This window comes from Triplophysa rosa, linkage group LG25 (assembly GCF_024868665.1).
Source record: "Triplophysa rosa linkage group LG25, Trosa_1v2, whole genome shotgun sequence".
Taxonomy (NCBI): domain Eukaryota; kingdom Metazoa; phylum Chordata; class Actinopteri; order Cypriniformes; family Nemacheilidae; genus Triplophysa; species Triplophysa rosa.
This window is the reverse complement of record NC_079914.1, coordinates 9,992,416-10,012,645: the sequence shown is the minus strand read 5'-3', so window position 1 is coordinate 10,012,645 and position 20,230 is coordinate 9,992,416. Positions and strand designations below refer to the sequence as shown.

The window sequence follows — 20,230 nt, the reverse complement described above, 5'->3', positions numbered from 1 at the left end:
TTAAACGTAGTTTGAAGTACTTCTCCATTTTAATTGACAGGGGGGCAGCTGACAGTCTCACAATGCTGACGAATATCATTTATTGTAATCCGGCAAATTTTGTGCAAGCAGCGAGTACAAATATGAATCTTCTCCTCTGTCATGTTCACAGCTCTAGGTAGAGATGAATGGCTTTCTTGGGGCAGCGGATGTGTTTTCGCCCCCTGAGTGTAAACGCGGAAGTGGCCGTGCATTGAGTGTATTGCTTCCACACAGTAAATTAATCTAATTCTACATAAACATTTAGCATCCATCATATAATCATGAATACCTCATATTTATTCGCTCTCAATTCAGCATAGCAATCCATTTCATGATTTATCAGTAGACACATACTTTTCAGCTTTTCATCCTACTATTTCCACACTGACAGATGCTCTCGGTTATTGTGTGAGGAAGTCTGTTGACATTGTGCTGACGCTCCTGACATTACTATAGCAACCAATGTAGATACCTCAGATTGACTATGCTGTCTGACAAGAGATATCAGATCGCTTCAAAACCACAGATCTTCATGCAAAACAAAGCCATTGACCACAGACATTAGGCTCACTTGATGCGGTTCCTGCGCATTTTATGTTTAAGTATTTATTGCGACGTCTTTAAAACACGTGTGCATGGATAATTCAGATTACTTCTCGGTGATATGACATGATGTGCCTTAAAGGCAACAAGCGGCGTTTAGCATTTTAATCATGAGAATAGGTATTCACAGAGCATATGCTCGATGCACATGATGAAATATTTAAAGAACAATGAAATATTCAGGACGCTGCTGTTGCGATGTCACATGGACGTGGTGCAATTTACATAACCAAGTAATTGAGCAATTAATGATATGAATAACTAATTGCTCTCTGCAGTCACACAACTGTAGCGGTATTAAACATTTACAGCTGTAATAAAAAACAATAAATTAAATCGATTATAACAATAAAAGATGACAGGATATAACAACGGGGAGCAAAAGATAAATGACCCACATAAGGTGGCCTGACAGTATTTGTAGACTTAAGAATTTTTTATAATTACTGCAGTGATGCAAATGTAGATGTTATTTTAAAGGAACAATACGGCGTTTTTAGGAGGATCTATTGACAGAAATGCAATATAATACACAAAACTATTTCTTCAGAGGTGTATAAAGACCTTACGTAATGAACCATTAAGTTTGTAATACCTTAGAATAAGCTGTTTATATCTACATACAGAGCGGGCCTATACATTGAATTCGCCACCATGTTTTGTACAGCAGCCCTAAACGGACAAACAACTCTACAACGCGCGTTTTCTCTTCCTCTCCTATGTTACTCACATACTAATCCGAATCAAAGCAAACTCCTCGGGGGTGATTTTGAGACGATCTTTCTCTCCAATGTCTCTCTGCTGGAAAGTATCACCATGAGTATCTCTGCTAAAAGCCTCAGTACCGCGGGTCCTAACGCGTCTCTGCTGGAAAGTCTTTATAATATTAATGCACGTCCTAGCTCCTGCCTGACTTTTGTCCTTCTTTTTAAACTTGAAATCCACAAACCTTTTATTTTATTTAATACATAAGTCATAACTCTTTCTACAGTCGTTCTAATGCCCGCAAAATCTTTTCCCTGCGTCAACATGAGAACGACATCTTTTTGTACTGTGGTGTCCACCGTCGTGTTTGGACAGCGATTCGTGGCAAATCTATATGACAACGCTAGTGGCCGCTGTTAATCAAAAACTGCGCCTTTAACGCATTAAAAAACAGCAAACAAAATGGAACGGAATATTTAATCTTTATTGGATTTTTGAATATATATGAATTTAAAATCAAATGACATCAGCAAAAATTATAATAGACGTCTTTTAGAACTTCTTTGTAATTTTTTGAATGGTCCCATGATCATCTTTAATAAAGGTAAAATATAAAGTCAGTTCACTTCCAATTACAAAATGTGTTCCATGAAGTTTGACCCAAAACCTTCTGTCTTATGACATTTTCACTGTTTTATATTTAAGTAACATATGTTCTTTTGTATATTTTTTGCTTTGCTTGATGTTTTCTTGCGTATGTGCATTCATACATTTGTAAATCTGCCTTAGTGTCCAGTCAATGTACAGTATATTCAGACTGCAGTGGTACTGAAGACAGTTTTTTTTACGAAGCGAAAAGGCATAGAATAGTAAATCAAGAACTTGCTTGAACACACAAGTTTGAATACTTTTAGTTGCATAGGAAACGCATCAGGCAAATCAAGGTGAAATTTCTGTGTTGAAGAGGTCCTTGAACACAGAGCATGTCTTGATTTCGGAAGGGGCATATCAAGTTTTTTTCCATTTGAGAATTTATTCACAGTTCAAAACAAGAACGGCTTAACATTCAAAGTTTTTGAATGTTTTTGAGACTTAAGGCCACAGACAGAGAGTTTCTAAAAGACTTGTGCTGTGTTCCAGACAATCGGAGTCGTAGGTGGAAACACACTTGAAATTCTCCAACCTCAAAGTGTTCAAGACAATCAGGTGTCAATTTTGCTTTCTCATGCCAATTATGAGTTGAACAGAAAAACCATGAACAGAAAATGTTTTCACTAAAAAGAGCAGACCAATAGATAGACAGACAGACGGAGATAGATAGATAGATAGACAGACAGACAGACAGACAGACAGACAGACAGACAGACAGACAGACAAATAGATCAAAGTCAAAGTAAACTAAGTTCAAGGTTCCAAGCTATCCGAAGCACAGCATAAGTCACCAGGTGAATTTCTAAATTCCCTACATCCTCCATCAAATGAAATTTAGAACAAGAGAGGAGACGGGGCAGCACCCAGTGAAGGGTGAAATCCCAACTCAGTCAAATGACCTCTGCCAGACAAAAAACATGAAACGGAAACAGCTCTTTATCCAGCATCAGTTGCAGAGTTTTATATTCCACCCCGAGTGTCTTTAAACAAACACTCTTTCTTTCTCTCAGTCCCTGATAATAATCACACATCACATTCAGATGGAAGCTCTCTAAATGGGTGAGACCTGGAGTTTGCGGCTGTGCCAATGGTCCAGCTGAAGCACATTAATTAGATTCGGATTTAAATAATGCATGCTGACTAAAGCTGGATTTTCACCCCCCATTAAACATTCATGTTCCCTGTTGAATCTGGTTCGAGGGGAGGATATTTGTGCCGATGATGACTTGAGCGCGGACCAGTGCCATAACCCACTGCACTAAAACCACACCAGTTAGACATGCTTCAATCCCAGCCTTAGGCTTGTGATGTTCCAAATGTGCAGAGGCTGGAGCCAGTTTTGCTTTCTACTACCAGAAATGCTGCTGTACTTGGCATGGATATAAGAGGCATCGATATCCGTTAAAAGCCCTCGAGGAGAGAAGGTAGGAATAAATCTTAGTGCAGTGACCTCTGTAGCATCTCTCTCGCTCTCGTCTAACAAACAACAGGCTGTGTATGGGTGGTAACCTCCACCTCTGAGTGAACGTGTCTCAGGAATCATGAACAATTTCGAAGTCATTCTGCACCTGTCATGTTGTTGTTCTTTCAGAAACAATGGAAATCGGAAATGCAACTTCACCAGATGCTATAGAAACCAAGAGCATTCATCCTGGCAATACATAGACCTTAAACTAAATGGCATATTTAATAAGATTTCCAAAACATTATAAATCTATCCTTCTACATATTCCAGTGAAAAGACAAACTCTGGAAAATCACTCACACGCAGCCAAACTTGGAGACAGTTGCATAGAAAAGCATGGAAAGCAGCAGAGAATCATCGCAATGTCACATGTGAGAAAAGTAAAAAAAATCCCAGCACTGCCTTGTATAGATGCTATGACATAAGCTGTCAAAAGTAACATTAGCAACACGGTGTTCTCGCAAGACAAACTGCCAACCAACAAACTGATTCATGAGCTGCCCCCTTCAATGTCCAATATGACTGACAGGCAGTGAGCGCCTCAAAGTCTTTAGATTGGTCAAAAAAAGACATCTGACCGCCGCCTGCATTCACTTTTGAGTCTGGTGCTGCCACATAGACAGGTGTGATATTTCAAGACACCTATTTCAGTGATATCTGTCAGGTAATAGGGACATGCATGCAGGGCCGGATTGAGAACACATTGGGCCCTGGGGCTATAGCGAACCCAAGGGCCCCCTTCATTTTATTGCCACGCCATGGTGTCTTCTGCAGCGTTTATTACATTTTATTGCTACTATTATTATATTTCATTTTCTAATTATTGCATCTAATTTTCAACCGTTTTAATTTAATTTAATTTAATTTTACATTTAATTTCTATTTTATATAAGCACAAGTTTGCATACAAAACTTTCCAGGCTATTTAAAAAACATTAACATTAATGTTAATTTGAGTTTACTTGATTCATTCATGTTCTCTCTACATGTTAATTTGAGTTTACTTGATTCATTCATGTTCTCTCTACATGTTAATTTGAGTTTACTTGATTCATTCATGTTCTCTCTACATGTTAATTTCATGTTAAGAAAACATGACTCAAACATGTGGAACCACTGTCCATGATTGAATTATGTTCAACCAAAGAGCTTCTTTTTTTTAGTGCAAGTTTGAGCTAGAAACCTATACAATTGAGTTAAATGAAAGTGATTTGTTCAAGTTAAGTGAACAGCATCAAAAAACAGTTTTTTGAGTGTGTTTTGTAGCTTTAATGAAAATTCTTCTTTAGAAAATGACCGATCGTTTCGCTAAATAAGACTCGTCGTCTGGTATCGTTTAAAGCCCTTTGAAGCTGCACTGAAACTGTAATTTTGACTTTCAACCCTTTGGAGTCCATTGAAGTCCACTATATGGAGAAAAATCCTGGAATGTTTTAATCAAAAACCTTAATTTCTTTTCGACTAAAGAAACAAATACATAAACATCTTGGATGACATGGGGGTGAGTAAATTATCATGAAAATGTAATTTGAAAGTGAACTACTCCTTTAAGACACTGTAACATATTGGATCATATTCATGCAGAAGGGAAAAGAGAACTCTCTGGTAATTCCACATTATTTGTTATTCACGTTCAAAATAGAAGTTTAAAAGAATACCACCTTTAAATAAAACAGGATAAAAATGTAGCACTTTTACCTGTGAATGTCCCAGTGAAGCTGTTGCTCTGTGAATATGATGGTTCCATTTCAGATTTACTTTGGCTCTTTTGTGCAGCCACGAATACCACCTCTCTTTCCTGCTCCAGGAGCTCCTCCTCTGGATCTCTTGAGGTGGGATTGTATGAATGTTCCTTAGTATCAGGCTCCAAGATGGCATTACCAACACCACCCTTGTTTGGTTTCCCTCTGCTTGGCTTTGTCCAGGCAAGTGGGGCCAATTCTGAGGTTCCCTTGAAGATGCTGGACTCCGTGGCTGGTATCTCGGTATCTCCAGTACCCATCCAATACCTCAATGGCTTCATGATTGAGTTCACAAAGTTGGCGATCATGCTGTTGCTGGTTTGAGCTTGTGTGGAGGAGGATGGTGTGATAGAAGAGGGGTCGGGAGATGCATCGGCTCCCATCACGCCGTCGTTCTCGTCGGTTTCCTCTCTCGCCGAGCCCCCTTGAAGGTTCTCTTGTTTCTCTGCAGCATCCTTGAAGCCGTCGTCTTTCCAGTCAACGTACTGCTCTTTAGGCCTGAGGTGGATGACAACATGCTCCTCTGAGATTTCAGAGGATTCATTGTTTATAATGGATTTGAAATCTTCCTTCTCAAGATCGACCAGACCGGTCCAGGTGGAAGGTTCAGGAAAGGCTCTGTTTCTTTGGAGCTGGACCTCTTCTTCGCTTGAAGTGTTAAAATCGGTTTCCAGGGTCTGGTGGAGTAACATCGGCTGCTCTGAAAGTACAGAGAAAGAAACTCTCATTAATGTCTTCAGATGACAGTATTGATCGAAAGAAACTACAAAGCAGAAATCTATAAAGAAGTCCTTGATATAAAACAATTCTGAGAATGGAACCGTCATGGATTACACTGCAGATGTTGGTGACACCAAGGCGAGTCTCTGGGTGTCACTGAATATAAATAATTCTGAAACATGCTATAATAATGTGTATGACTATGAGATGACATAGTGAGCAAAATGAGAGAGAATGGGAAAAAGAAACTTATTAATGGAGTAAATATTCAGAGTGACCAAAAAAATGAATGACTCTCCAGGATAATAAAAATCTTCATGAATATATGCTGAAATCTATACACTAGTTTGCATTTGGACTTGTTTTTTTCTTTCAGATTTGACCCCGTAAATACAATCTTTCTTTCTGATTATAAAGTATATAAAGAGCAAAGTTGCAAACCTCGGTAACAGTAGGCATCGAATAGATCGGTAGTTTCTGGGAAGCCGGTGCGGTTGGGGTTGTGATAAAGAGTTCGAACTCCTGGTTCATCTCCCCCGCAGTTACGTCGGGCCAGGTTGATAGGGTAACGCACGCTGCCATCGGCCAGCCAGCCGGGGTCGCAGCGGTCTAAACCTGCCTGCCAGGCAAGGTAGAGCTGCCCGACCGTAGCCAGCTGACCTCCGAGAGTGTGGCAGTGAATGGAGGCAGAGGCCAGGCTTAGCTTCTCTGGCACACTGGTGTGAAACACCTCACCTGTAAAGACGAATTAGAGAGCGTGAGAGAGGGTACTGTAAAACAGGAGGGAGAGAGAAAATGTTAGATACGTTCATTTTAAAAAGAACATATTGAGTGTATTCAGGTATATTGGACGTTTTATCTTTAGTGGTCTAATTTGACTTATGAATTCACTTTAGTTGAATGAAATTACTTTTACTATTTTAAGATATGTGCTACATTTCCATTCCCGTTCTTTTCAGAAGCACGTTTGCTTACAACATTCTTGATGAAGACTATAAATAAACCTTATAACTAAACATCTCTGTCCAGCATGGGGCCTTCTTTATCAGCGTGACTAGCAAAGCATTAAACATGAAAAAATGTCGCTTTAGAATAAAAACTCTTGGCAGGAGGCCCGGCTGATGTTTCTGCGTGAAATCCTCCTCAGAATACACTGACATGCACCTTGCAAACAGGAGCGTGTAATGCCGTACCCATTCTGACATAAACCGCGAGGCTGTGCTGAAAGGATGGTGACCTACTTAGATGCTCAGGGAGTTGAGACACGGGCAGGTACATGTCTGGGACATGGCTCGCGAGGACATTTAAAGACACCGAGCTTGGAGGTGATGTAACAGAAGGCTGTACCTACCTTGTATGTTGTTTGCAAAGCAGTAGGCGTCGAACATCTCATCGGGGGCTCGGATGCCGTAGTTTCTCACGCCGGGGGAGTCCTCCCTGTCGCCGTAGCAGCCGGGTCGTGGAGACTGGATGGGGTACCTGAGAAAGAATTGTTTTGAGGAATATGAATAAATGTGAAAGACACTGCCTGTGTAGTTACTCTAAAGCACATAGATTGGAAAAGCGGAGATGAGAGTCTGATTAAGTGATTATGCATGGCACTCCTGGGCCTCGGAGGAAAGTAGTGCATGGGGGGTCGTCCTGCATCTTCTCAAGTCCAGCCCAAATATTAGAGTGAGTAACATAAAACCATTAAAACGGCCCACATATTTTCAATCTCCGCCCAGAGATCTCTGATGTCTCTATGTACTTGCACTAACTGCACGTTTGCGTCTTCACAGGAAAGCTTCTCTGGAGATGGCCCAATTAGAGCTCGCCCAGGCAAAAAAGTCCGATCCTGCTTTCATTCGGTGAGGACGGGCCCTTCTCGCCTCAATTACTAGCTGACAATACGTGGTAGATATGAATTTTGAAATCAATAGCCGGCCTGACATTCAGCCCCGAAGATGGGATTGGAGATGGCAGGTCTTCAACAGCGATACGCTCTTATAAGGCCAACACATAATAAAGCAGCTATTCGTTTTTTAATAAATCATATTACAGTATATTGTTAGGTTGCTGTGAGCAAGAATTTCATGCGCATTTGATTTTCTGTTTCATGAAGGGGGATTTTCATTTCAAAACTTGAATAGTCAATTTATCATCAAAATTATTCGAAGTTTAAAAGATCGACTGATCTACAAAGTAATAGTTTCATAAGAGTTGAATATGATATGAAAATGAGATTATAAACTTGGAAACTGAATTACATAAACATACAGCCAAAGCTCTACAGTCAAACACTGTTTTAATGCTAAATACACCCATGTCTCTTGAGTCGCTAGAAAGGATATGCTGACCTCACAGTTTGATCCAACAGCCAACCGGCATCACAGTTGTCATAGCCATCATCAAAGGTGGCCTGCAGCTGGGCGGGTGTGGCGATCGCGGCGGAGTTTTCCAAACAAACCCGTTTGGCATCGTCAAAGGTGAGCGCGTAGCGGTTGTGAGGAGTGCGGTAGTGAAAGACCACTCCTGCATAATATAAGAGAATATAAAGGAAAAGTTCAACTCAAAATAAGAAATTCTGTCATCATTTATTTACCCTCATGTGGTTCAAAACCTGTATATGATTCTTTCTTCTATGGAACACAAAAGAAGACATTTTAAGAAATGTTTAGGTGGTTTTGGGGTCATACAATGGAAATCAAAGGGGTCAGTGATGTTTGGTTACCAACGTTCTTTTGTGTTCTGCAAGAAATAAAAATCGTACAGGTTTGGAATAACACGAGGGTGATTAAATGATGAAAGAATCTTTATTTTTGCTGAACTTTCCCTTCAATAATAGAAGACAGGTCCTGTGAGAGACACATTTTCTAAAGGTGTCTATTTCCTTCATATTTCCATTAAAACATTTTTACAAATAAATGTCTGTCATTCCTCAAATCCTACTTTAAATAGAAAGTGATAGCTAATGCTCATTTCTTGTACAAAAAAACAGGACCACAGAACAAAAGAAGTGGAAGTTGGAGGACGCCATTCCAGCTCAATGCGCAAAGTAATGAGAACCTTGTTTGCTTTTGAACTGTCCATCTGTCTGGAATTCTTCCTATCTTTTTCCCCTTCACCCCACTTCCACACAACCATCACACAATTCCCGCCGCCTTTCCCAAGAAAACACACAAACATAAAAGGCACAAAGAGTATCCTCAAAGTCAGGTAGGCTAATTTATAGTATGGTGGAACACTTCAGATGTGGTCTTGAAAGAAGTCTGTCTCCTGAGCAATACCACCCATTTCGTACCCGTTACCCATGAAGCCCCACTTCAAAGAGGCACGGAAGGAAGACGTCTCCTTCATTTTTTATTTCCTTCCTTCCATTTTTCCCTGCTTCATCTTCCTTCTATTAAGACTGAGTTCATAAGAAATATTCACAGTCTTTGACAAACATCTGGGAATATAATACGTGGGACTTTCAATCCACTGAGGGAGACCACATCTTATTAAAAAAGGGGGTCAGAGTTTCCACAACTGCCTTCCTGAAGACATAATCCGAGCAAGGTCAGATACATGTCTGCTTGGTTATATTGTTGAATGCCCTAAATATATCACAGAAACTTCAAATAAGGATAGTAGTGATACAGTTCCTTTAGCTCATTTTCTGTTCCAAGTCACAAAAACACACAAGCATCCACATATACGGTATTACATTACATTTGTTCATTTTTAAGCAACAGCACTCGGGGAGGCGACGGCCCGTTTAGTGTCCCATTGCTGTTGGGTGGTGCCCAACACTGGACTTCAACCTAATTTGTAATGAACTAAGAGGTGCGGTTTGCCGATTAATGTGTAGGAAAGCTCCCTAACACAGCTTATGGAGCAAAATGCATCTGAAATTTGGCACAAGTGTGAGCGTTCAGCAAATGGAACAGCTGTTTGGTCCATGTCTCCTTGGTGTGATCTGAAAGAGTCCTTCGCGGAAAACAGCAGATGTGAAGGAAAACTAATCCTTGGCACTGATGACTATAATTATGCAAGTTTTTCATATTAAATAACACATCCAGTCATTTTGCGAGGATGTTTTACCCAGAAACCTAAAAACCAAGACTTTGTCCCCCAAAAAATGAAGCCATAAGAGGTCAACCGTATACCCCATCTAGCTTTATAATGAATCTAATTACTCTAAATTAATCACAACATTGGATATATTACCTGTAACCTGAAGGGGCACTGTGTCTTGTTCGTCATTTATGCCGACCACAACCTCGCAGCGATACATTCCAGAGTCACTGGAACGCAGGCCCATCAGAGCCAAGCTGGCGTTGTACCGGTTCTCAGAGTACCCCGGCAACGTGACTCGACCCTGAAAAGCTTTCTTCACCTTAATGATATTGTCTTTAGCCACCAGAATTGACTGTTGCTTCTGGAGACCTTCCGGGCCGCGCTGACCCCACAGCTTGGTCCATTTGATACGGGGAGGTTCATGAGATGGACTCGGGCGAAGAGTGAAGACGCAAGGCAGGAGAGCCGTACCCGACAGCGGCTCCTGGACCCTCTGGTGGGTCACCTTGCGCATGTTTACCACGGTGTCACAGCTCACCATCCCTAGAAAAAGAGAAGATTATTTAGACGGTTTTTAACACTAAAATAGTTTCTCAGGCAGTAAACTTCTGTCCTGCCAAGACAAACTGCCCTTCTTGAAGGTCACTCATTGATTCTGAGGAGAGCAATATATACGTATCTGAGGACATTGCGGTTCGAGAGAGCCTAAAATCAATATCAATAGATTATACAAAAGCATATATTATTTAAGCTCACTCTATTTACAGTGCATTTACAGTGCGAATAAATTCAGCAGACCCTGGCAGAAGCACTCGTGCAACCCGACAGTTATTTCACTGGTAATAATCCCTTTTTGCCTCTAAGGTAAAAAAAATCTATAGCAGGCATGAACAAAAAGGCAGTTGATGCATAGACGAAACCCCAAGCACAGTATAGCAGTTCACGCATGCCCTAAACGCAATTTATATTATATACACATGCATTAGAGCTTATCGCACATGGCACTCGCTATCATTCTCGCTTGCATGTGGAAAGGTGAGGATGTAATTGCTGCGAGACAGATTTTATGAATGGCACGGGTTGGGGTTGAAGAAGAGAGGCCACTGACTGTTCCGAGCTAGAGCGAAAAAATTCATTGATTCGTTTTCATTAGAGCCGGCTTTCGCCCGGCACCTCGCAGCATCCTTGCCCTGCTGTTATTTGATTTGATTTCCTGTTAAAAAAAACAGTAGAGAAGAGAGAAATTTCATCTCTTCCAACAACTTCCCACCAAAATGCGATGACAATGTCCTCATCTGGGCTTAAAGTAACCGTTCTTTCTTTCTTTCTTACAACATGAAAAGGGAATTCTTGAAAAATGACTTCAATATAAAGTAAGTGAAAGGGGTCTACAGCTGTTAAGCTAAAAATACAAAAATGCATCATAAAAATGGTCTATATAACTCTACATGACGGTGTATTCTAAGTTATATGCTAGCTGGGACCATTTAAAGACAGGTTGAGTAAAAAATAGCAACATTTTCATTTGTGGGTGAACTATTCAATGAATGTGTTCTGTTCCCATTTACTGCCATTTGCTCTTCTAAATCCATCTTTTTAGAAACATCACGCTCATGTCCTCCATTTCACTGCGGCCATCTCTGCACGTGTGCCTCCCCTGAAACCTGACCGTTTACCGTGCGAGACACGCGAGTGATGGCTGTCCTCAACCATGTGACACAAAAACCAACTAGAATTGCAAAGAAACACATAATACTAGAATCAAATCATACTATCTCTGCAATCATCTACAATAAAGCTTTCACAGTTGTGAATTAATAAAATGCAATAAAAATTGTATTGAAGCGCTTCATTCAACGCTATTACATCTACAGAGTCATGGCATGTTCTTTTCCTGATGTTGAGAGTTTGCAATCTGGACTGAACGATATTTTAAAAAAAAAAATAATAATAACTTGGGTACAATACAAAGACAATAAACATGTTTTTACTGTTTCGTCCTCGCAGGCAAAAACAAACAGCAAGACTGGTACTTGATTCAAGAACAAATTACTCTTCTTATTTGATATGCTTTTGTGTTTTTTGCAAGGATGCAAACTAATGAGAGGTGAAATGGGTTAAACATTTCTACCAAGCGTTTCTGTGATATATTTTCACTGGATTTGCTTTTCTGCATTAAAGCTTTTTTTAAAGCTACTAAATATTTAACCTTAAAGGGATAGTTCACCCCCCAAAAAAATTCTGCCATCATTTACTCATCCTCGTGTCATTTCAAACCTGCTTTAGTTTCTTTCTTATGCAGAACACAAAAGAAGATATTTTGGAGAATGTTGGTAGCTGAACAATGGCGATACCTATTCACTTCTATTGTATAGACACAAAACCAATGCAAGTCAATGCGTTCCGCCGTTGTTCGGGTTTGGGTGAACTTTTCTTTTTTTTAAGTACTAAAAATGTTAATAACTTCTTTAATAAAATGTGGTCAAATTAGTTTGATAATAATTTGTTCAGAAAGGTGAGTAGTTCTCTGTTTTTGATCTTCCACTTTACTAAATCAATCAAAAAGACTTCTAAAGAATCCCGTGGAAAACGCTGGAGTATTTTGCATGTACAAACGTATTGTTGCACTTCGTTGCATTTGAGACGTCAGTTCTCTGTTCTCCACAAGCACAAGTCCATGCCACATGCTTGCAGAATGCTAAAGTTCCTGTCTTTGCTCTGGAGTCTCATGTGAAATTGGCAAGTCCTGCTGCGTTACCACAAATAAATTGCCCTGTGCTCCCCTGTTTACAAAATTTGCTGTTCTGCCACAGACTGTGTTTTTAAAATCAAAGCCGTGCTAATAGAACTTTAAATGATCAAACAGTAAACCTTTGAACCCTATTTGATTTTATGCATTACTGCACTGTGCAGTTCTCCACAAACAGCTAAATCCCGATAAACGTGAACCAGCATTGCCGACATCTCACCAGAGTGACACGACAACATTAAGTATGATGCGTAAATTCATGCGTGATGACATTTTGCTAAGACATGAAGGATAATGTTGTCTCTGGCAGGCAACAGTCATTTACGGGGTAATAGTGACTGTGGAGATGAGCCCACTCATCTGACGACAGCCAGGGAACGGCACTTATCTCGTGTCCTCGCAGGAATAGATCGTACATAGGTGAAAGAGCTACAGAGTGAGTGCTTGACAACATCGATGGCGAGGGCTAAATGGAGTCGCAGTTTTCTTGTTCAATCACGACACGCCATCTTCACAAACATGTCGTGCAGCAAATCGGTCAGTGGAGAGGAATGATTCGATTTCAGTGCGTTCTAAAGGTTAGACTGATCCTGAATCAGCTGCAGAGGCAAAGGAAGATTTTACATTGAGGTGGAGCATCAAAAATTTACATTGAGGTGGAGCATCAAAAATTTACATTGAGGTGGAGCATCAAAAATGTACAGTATAAAACCAATATTTTCTACATTTTGGTACCTATGCTGTCCCACATTATACACATGCTTAAAGCAATAGTTCAAGCAAAAACAACAATTCAGTCATTCTTTATTAATGCTCATGTTTATAAAAACCTGTATATGACTCTTTCTTTTGCAGAATACAAAAGTAGATATTTTGAGAAATGTCTCAGTGGTTTTGTGTTCATACAATGGAAGTCAATGGGGGTTACTGGGAACATTGTTTGGTTCCCAATGTTCTTCAAAATATCTTCTTTTGTGTTCTGCAGAAAAAAGAAAATCATACAGGTTTGTGAAAGATCTAATAACTAAAAGGCACTGGAATGACTTCATGTTGGTTGATTTTATGCTCGAGTAAAATGTAAGCAGCCAGTCTTTATTTGCAAGGCTTCAGAGCATGACTCTGTTGACCCGAGCCCTCGTCACAGACCCATGTGCAAACAGCTCAGCAATGCTTATTGAGTCTTTGGCCGCCAACACAAATGCATTTGGTACGTGGTGAATTAGGCTGCTTTCCATACGCGGTAAAAAAAAGAACTGTGCAATTTTTTGTGTGTTTTTCCAATGTTTTTAAAGCATGGTCCAATTTACTAGATTGAATTGAAAGAAATCAATGGCAGACACATTCTTAAAAAAACTAATTACGAATCAAAGCCGAGGAAAAATTTGCTTTGGTCCCACATGGGTAAATAATGAACGTAGGAAGCATGGAATCGTTGAAGATATAGCAAATCTGCATTTAGATGGAAATGTTTTTACAAGCACAATTCCCTAGAGATCATCCTTTTGTTTGTAAAGCTGCCGCTGCTTCTAATCGGTGGTCGTCCAGCTGAGATCGAGATAAAAGAAGAGGTTATGTGAGGTGATAGCGGTGCAAGTTGTGCTAGCGAGAATTTCCGTTCTAAAAAAACACACAAAAACCCATAAATAATCAACAATAAATGTACTGTAGAAAGCAACCGCACCTTCCACTTTGTGTTTTTGTATTATGATTGTTGTCTGTTCCTGTATTTGTCATCTCTTCTGAACACCTGAAATGCATTAAGTTATCCACCCCAAACAGGGAACACAAGGCAACAGTATGCGTATACAACACACAGACGCTTTTCCTTTCTCCTTTCTTTCGCTGCAGGTTAATGTAATTGGCTGCTTGCTGACAGTGGTCCCATTGTCTTCAATTACCCAGCAGCCAAGAAATGACTGATCGATTACAGACCAGGGTTATGCTGACAATAACCTTGCCGTCTATAGTTATTTCACTCATTTCCAGCTACAGTAATATTTGAGGGTTTTATTAAGTAACGTGTCTCTTTTATTACCACATCGACCACAAGGAACAACGCATTTAATGTGTTTGACTTAAAGACAATAAAGGCAGAAAAAAATTGACACGGTGCTTGTGGTGCTTCTGCGATTTTGAACCGTTTCCTTTTTTATGCTTATTTTAGTATCGTGTCATTAGCTTAGCAAATCTGAAATCATTTACGCAGAATTATTTTACACGTAAAGGGTTTTTATCTCAATCACCATGACAGTATGAAAGCACCCTCGTATGTATGTGTAAATGCAAACTGTGAATGTTACCTACTTCCTTTACATCCTTTAACAATTGCTGTGGCAACAAGGACACAAAGCTAACAAGAGACATGAAGTCCTTTCCTTTTTTTCTGTAATTCCACTTTGGCTCCCATTGACTTCCATTGTATGTACAGAGAACCATTGAGACATTTCTCAAAATATCTACTTTTGTGTTCCACAGATAAAACACATACAGGTTTGAGGGTGAATCCTTCAACTATCCCTTCAAGATAAATCCACACGTGTGTCATCTCCAAAATAAACAAGAACCACTGTTTCTTCCCACTATGTTCAAGTGACACTTCAGTGTCTTCCAGATACGCCATCCTCCGAAACAGTGTATGAGAAGTGGAAATCATTGGATTAAAAATGAACAGGTGTGCTTACTTGCTAGCAGATGCATGCTGGCTTTTGTAATGACATTCCCATTCTGAATCAGTCTCGCTTGAGATGCCCTCCCCCAGAAACCCCCGAGAGGTTCCCTCGGTATTCACGGCGCCATGAATATTAACCGAGCCCAGGGTTGTCTGCTCTCAACATCTTTCTGTTTTCCTATCCCTCTTCTCGAGTATTACTCAAAACACACGCATGCATAAAGACACTCAGAGTCCAGAGGCTTCACTACATTTGCTACCCTACGCTCGGCAATGACACATTTATCTAGCGTAAAACAGCGCTGCTATTGCGCCAAACAAGTTTCCATCAAACATTAAAAAAAAACCTTTCTATGCTCCTTCCACCCCGCCATTTTCCATTTTCATTCGCTAAACTGGTAGGCAAATGAAGATACTTTGATGCATAAGTCTGGCCTTTTAAAGTATATTCTATTGACCGTGAGTCGCTTTGTGTTCGCGTACTATATTCCAAGCCCACGCACAGCTGCGCACTTATTAAAATTTGGCTTTATTATATTAATTATATAATATTGACTTTCGGCTTTATTTACACAATGCGCATCCCCCTGGGCGATGGAAGCGGTTTTGATGGAGAGGCTTCAGTGAAGCAAATCTTTATGCAGATTATGCGCAGCAGGCTGTGCATGCAATCTGCCCATATCTCTCTCGCTCGCTGAGGAGCCGTCAATTCTTAAAAAGAGCCTGCATTCCACGCAATTGTCACATATGGCAGCGGGCGGGTCACGAACCACGTGACCTCTGGTGTCCAAACCCCGCCTGGCCGGTTTGCAACCCTGCATCTGTTCGATTAAGAAAATTCAGCGGAGAAACAAAGTTCCAACTACAAAGGCTGGCAAAGTTGTGACTTGGGACCTGGTCTTTCACCTCGCTCACGCTTTGAGTATCCGTACGGCTTCTGGCATCTACAAAGGAATGGGTTAGCAGGGTTTGGCTGATGTGTGCCATGCGTGTGACAGCATAGGATACATTGTAGTGTCACTCTGCATCGAGCGGGATTCCTAAGCTTTGCGTCAACGTCTCCCTCTTTCACGGTTTGGCAGACACACTTGCAACGGGAACGCGAGCGCAATATCGCTGCTGCTGAGTGCCATTACGGGTATTAGAGTGAGTGATGAGGAGTCTTTAGGTGGCAATGTGAGGAAATGAGGCTTTCGGCAGATAAAAGTCTTCTTTGGTCTCTCTCTATTTACTGCGGAAGCGTAGAATCCAGCTGAGTCGATTTATCACACATGTTCAAAAAGGCTCATCAGCGTCTGGCCAGGTAAAGGTGTGCTGTGGTAATTACCAGAAGATGAAAGGACGGGAGGAAAGCTTCGTGGAGAACACGATATAGCCAGACGCCAGGGTGCAGGGTGATTTAAAAAACAACAAGCTCCTCTGGGGCGCGGTGGATAACTGGATGAAAAATTCCTTCTGGTTCTGGTCTGAACAAGAAGTGCTGGTGTTCACACCAATGGCTTGAAACAACTAGTTGATACAGAACATTTTGTGAAAAGCAGAAAATGCTTGGGGTCAATGAGGGAGTTTGGTAGATAAGTGTGTTTTCCCACAACAGAAAAATGAGAATATATTAAAGGTGCCATGAATTAAAACCACAACTTTAACACAAGCTTTTGTTATATAAGAGGGAATCGTATTCAAGCGAACATCCTGTAAGTGTCGCCCTTGTTACTGAGATGACAACTGTTATTGACACCAGGGTCAGCGAACGCCAGGTTCTGGAATGCACCTATCTATGATAGGTTGAACACCGCCTCCACAGAAAGAATATCAACGACTACTTCTCTAGCCCCGTCCACTGGTTCGCGCATGTCAATTCTGAAGTAACACAAGTGGCGCGGAACCAGATAGAGCGAGCAGGCAATAAACAAACATGCTGTTAAAGATCGCTAAATATTGTGCCATCCCTGGTTGTGGAAGAATACAGTCGCTGCATAACCTTCCTTTGGATTCCGATATTAGGAATGCGTGGTTAAAGTTTATTTTTAAAGACATTCCAGCTCATATGGGAAAAACGTGGAACATTTAATTTCTCCGAGGATTCCTTCGTGAACAAGACACAGGTCGACGCTGGATTTGTGGAGAGACTAAAATTAAAAAGCAGTGCTGTGCCGTCAATATTGGATCGGATAGGAATGGCGCAGCAATCTTATGTGAGTAAAACATTTTTGTACTATGCGTCACTATTGCTTTGTTAGAGATCGCTTGAAATGCCCTGAGCACTATTCGCACGAGATTATTATTACCTGGGGACCTCTAGTCATTTGTATTAATTGCAGAGGTTGTCTGTGATCATAAGACGAATTGGGATTTCAAGGTTTTATCCACCGTTTGCGAATGGAGGCTGTTTTGAAGTGTTTTGGTATTATTTCGGGTGCTGGGTGATATCCTATAAGTTACCGGGAGTCTACCGTTTGTTTATTTATCATGGAAACTCTCGTAACATTTGAGACCCGTGATCGCGGTGATCTTATGTCCGGTTCGCGATCACGGGTCTCAAATGCTGACAGGTACGGTCATATATCATTAAACGCAATACAACTATAGGCTATACAAACTATATGCAAAGCCTTGCCATCAAATCCGGGAAATAAGTCAGTAAATTTGAGTAAAATCATCCCGTGCGAATGCGTCACATGAAATACTGATGTGGGGAGGTCATTTATAAATCACAGGAGGTCCCCAGATAATGCTAAACTCGTGCGAATGGTGCTAATGTGTAACCTAACGTTACATCTCTAACCAAATTCACAGAAGGCTCTGCTATCCAATCATGGCAGTGGGCATTTACTTCCAAGTCTTCATGACGGAACGCCCATTCAAACCGATCGTTTGTCAAGCCGGCCACAAAACCCGGGTAGAAAATAGCCTATTACTTAATGATTTTGATGTTTTTAAATGTAAAAACCACGCGACCGTCATAAGTAGACCTCATACCACAGTGTAAAACAATAAACAAGCCCAGTTCATCACACCTTTAATCTTTCAGGAGACAATGACTCACCGTATTCAAGGGTGAAGAGCAGACACACAGCCAGGAGAGACTGAAGGCCCGTTGAGCAGAGCTCCCCCAGCATCCTGAAAGAGAGAGAAACACAAAAAAAGAGAGAAGAGAATGGATTAAAAAGTTTCAAGCGCGACTCTTAAAATTGAATTATATGTGATTGTGCATGTAAAGATGAACCTTATAACATGAAAAAATAACTTAACACTATTTAAATGTTAAACATAATAGATGCTGGATGATAAATAAGAAAATGCGTTTCCAATGATAACATCATGCTAATATATGACAAACTTGCTTTACAGTTTTTGGCCTGTAATACAGACGAATGCCAGAAAGCTCCATTTCATATTATTGCAGGCAGAAAGTCTTTAGTACAAGCCAAGTGTGAGAGAGATAAAGAGTCCTCGATAAATAATAAATGGGAGAGGATTTTGATTCGCTGTGGCCAAGGGCGAAATACAAGCCGCTGTCTGAGAGATTGAACATGGATAACACTGGTGTATGTGTTTCAGCAGCCCCGTCTACCTGCTGAACAAGCGCAAGGACAAATAGAGAGAAAATGAATGAGACAATTGGTTAATTTGCGACCGCTCAGTCGATTAATCCGACTAAATTAATTTGATGTCGTCTGATGGGTTAAATGAGCAGCATATTTATAACCACGGTTATTGATTGACTGAGTGGCATGATAATGACCATGTCATAGATTCTCCATCCGATTTTCTGTAATGTGAAAGTATACTGGCTTTGCAGCCTAATGACACAGTGGGGATGCACAATAAGGACAGAAATAACAACTGTTGATGATTTTTAATCTTTGGTAGAATCTTATTATCTTAAAAGTATCTTATCGATGTCAAAAATAAAACGTTTTCAAGAAACTATGCATAACCCAACCAACCTATAATGCTTCTTTTACCAACACTGATGTTAGTAAAAAGAATCGTGACGTACTCCAGTTTCTCTACTTCTTTAAGACGAATATACTTGAGGTAACATCAGCTAGTTTGATACTGAAGTCTGCAGTGTTCTGTACACTGTGAACAACATAGCAGATCAATGATTAAGCAATGATTTGTGCACCTGGCACTCATTTATGAAACAGACCGCTAGATTATTATAGACTTTTAGTCCTCTGATGCACACAACCATCACAAGGCCCAACTGCACTTTACAAATCAGTTTCAGCAAATCTCAAATGTCTCGGAATAAATGAAAACAAATTGAGATGTTTGCTTAACTTTATGTTAAGCAAATGTTACTCTTTACAGTACAAACCTATCTCTCTATCTTCAATGCTCTCCACCTGTCTTTCTTCACCTTTATCAATTCACTTTTTCCATTTCCCAACAGGTGGATGTTCTGCATTCCCCCCAACCATGCGACCTTCCTGCTGTCAGTCCGCAACTTCCATCCCAGCCTCCATCACAGCTGGGAAGCATGCGAGTCTGTCTCCTAATTGTGTCTGCAGGTTGGAGCCGTGGAGTTCTCGCTGGCTGTCACGATATGGTGACAGCTGACAAACAGAAAACCTCCTACATAGAGGCAGAAAGGCATACACAAACACAAGCCAAGACATTCCCACACATACACAAACACACGAATGGAACTCATACTTAAAACAATGCATGCTTGCAGACCAAAAAGCATTGTAAGCTTGGCCTATAAACACAAAAATCCGAATGAGTCCCTCACACCTCAATCTTCAGCTTCTTGATGTCTATGAGTATTGTCTGTAAGTCTGTTTATGTTGCGGGAGATTTTGTTTGTAAAATAAAAGACACAGTTGAAGATACTGCCCACTCCCTTTCCACTG

At 40.6% G+C, this 20,230-nt stretch overlaps 1 protein-coding gene across 1 annotated transcript in view; it reads right to left on the bottom strand.

Annotated features, from left to right (window-relative positions):
- ncanb (neurocan b) overlaps nucleotides 1-20,230 on the bottom strand; it is a 97,098-nt gene that overhangs the window by 56,594 nt on the left and 20,274 nt on the right. Inside the window, exons 2-7 of the mRNA XM_057326154.1 lie at nucleotides 18,412-18,485; nucleotides 10,099-10,491; nucleotides 8,247-8,421; nucleotides 7,259-7,386; nucleotides 6,349-6,642; nucleotides 5,144-5,887 (exon numbers count right to left, since the gene is read on the bottom strand). Coding sequence (XP_057182137.1) covers nucleotides 5,144-5,887; nucleotides 6,349-6,642; nucleotides 7,259-7,386; nucleotides 8,247-8,421; nucleotides 10,099-10,491; nucleotides 18,412-18,484 — 1,807 coding nt within the window. The 5' untranslated portion in view covers nucleotide 18,485. The remainder of the gene's footprint in view (nucleotides 1-5,143; nucleotides 5,888-6,348; nucleotides 6,643-7,258; nucleotides 7,387-8,246; nucleotides 8,422-10,098; nucleotides 10,492-18,411; nucleotides 18,486-20,230) is intronic.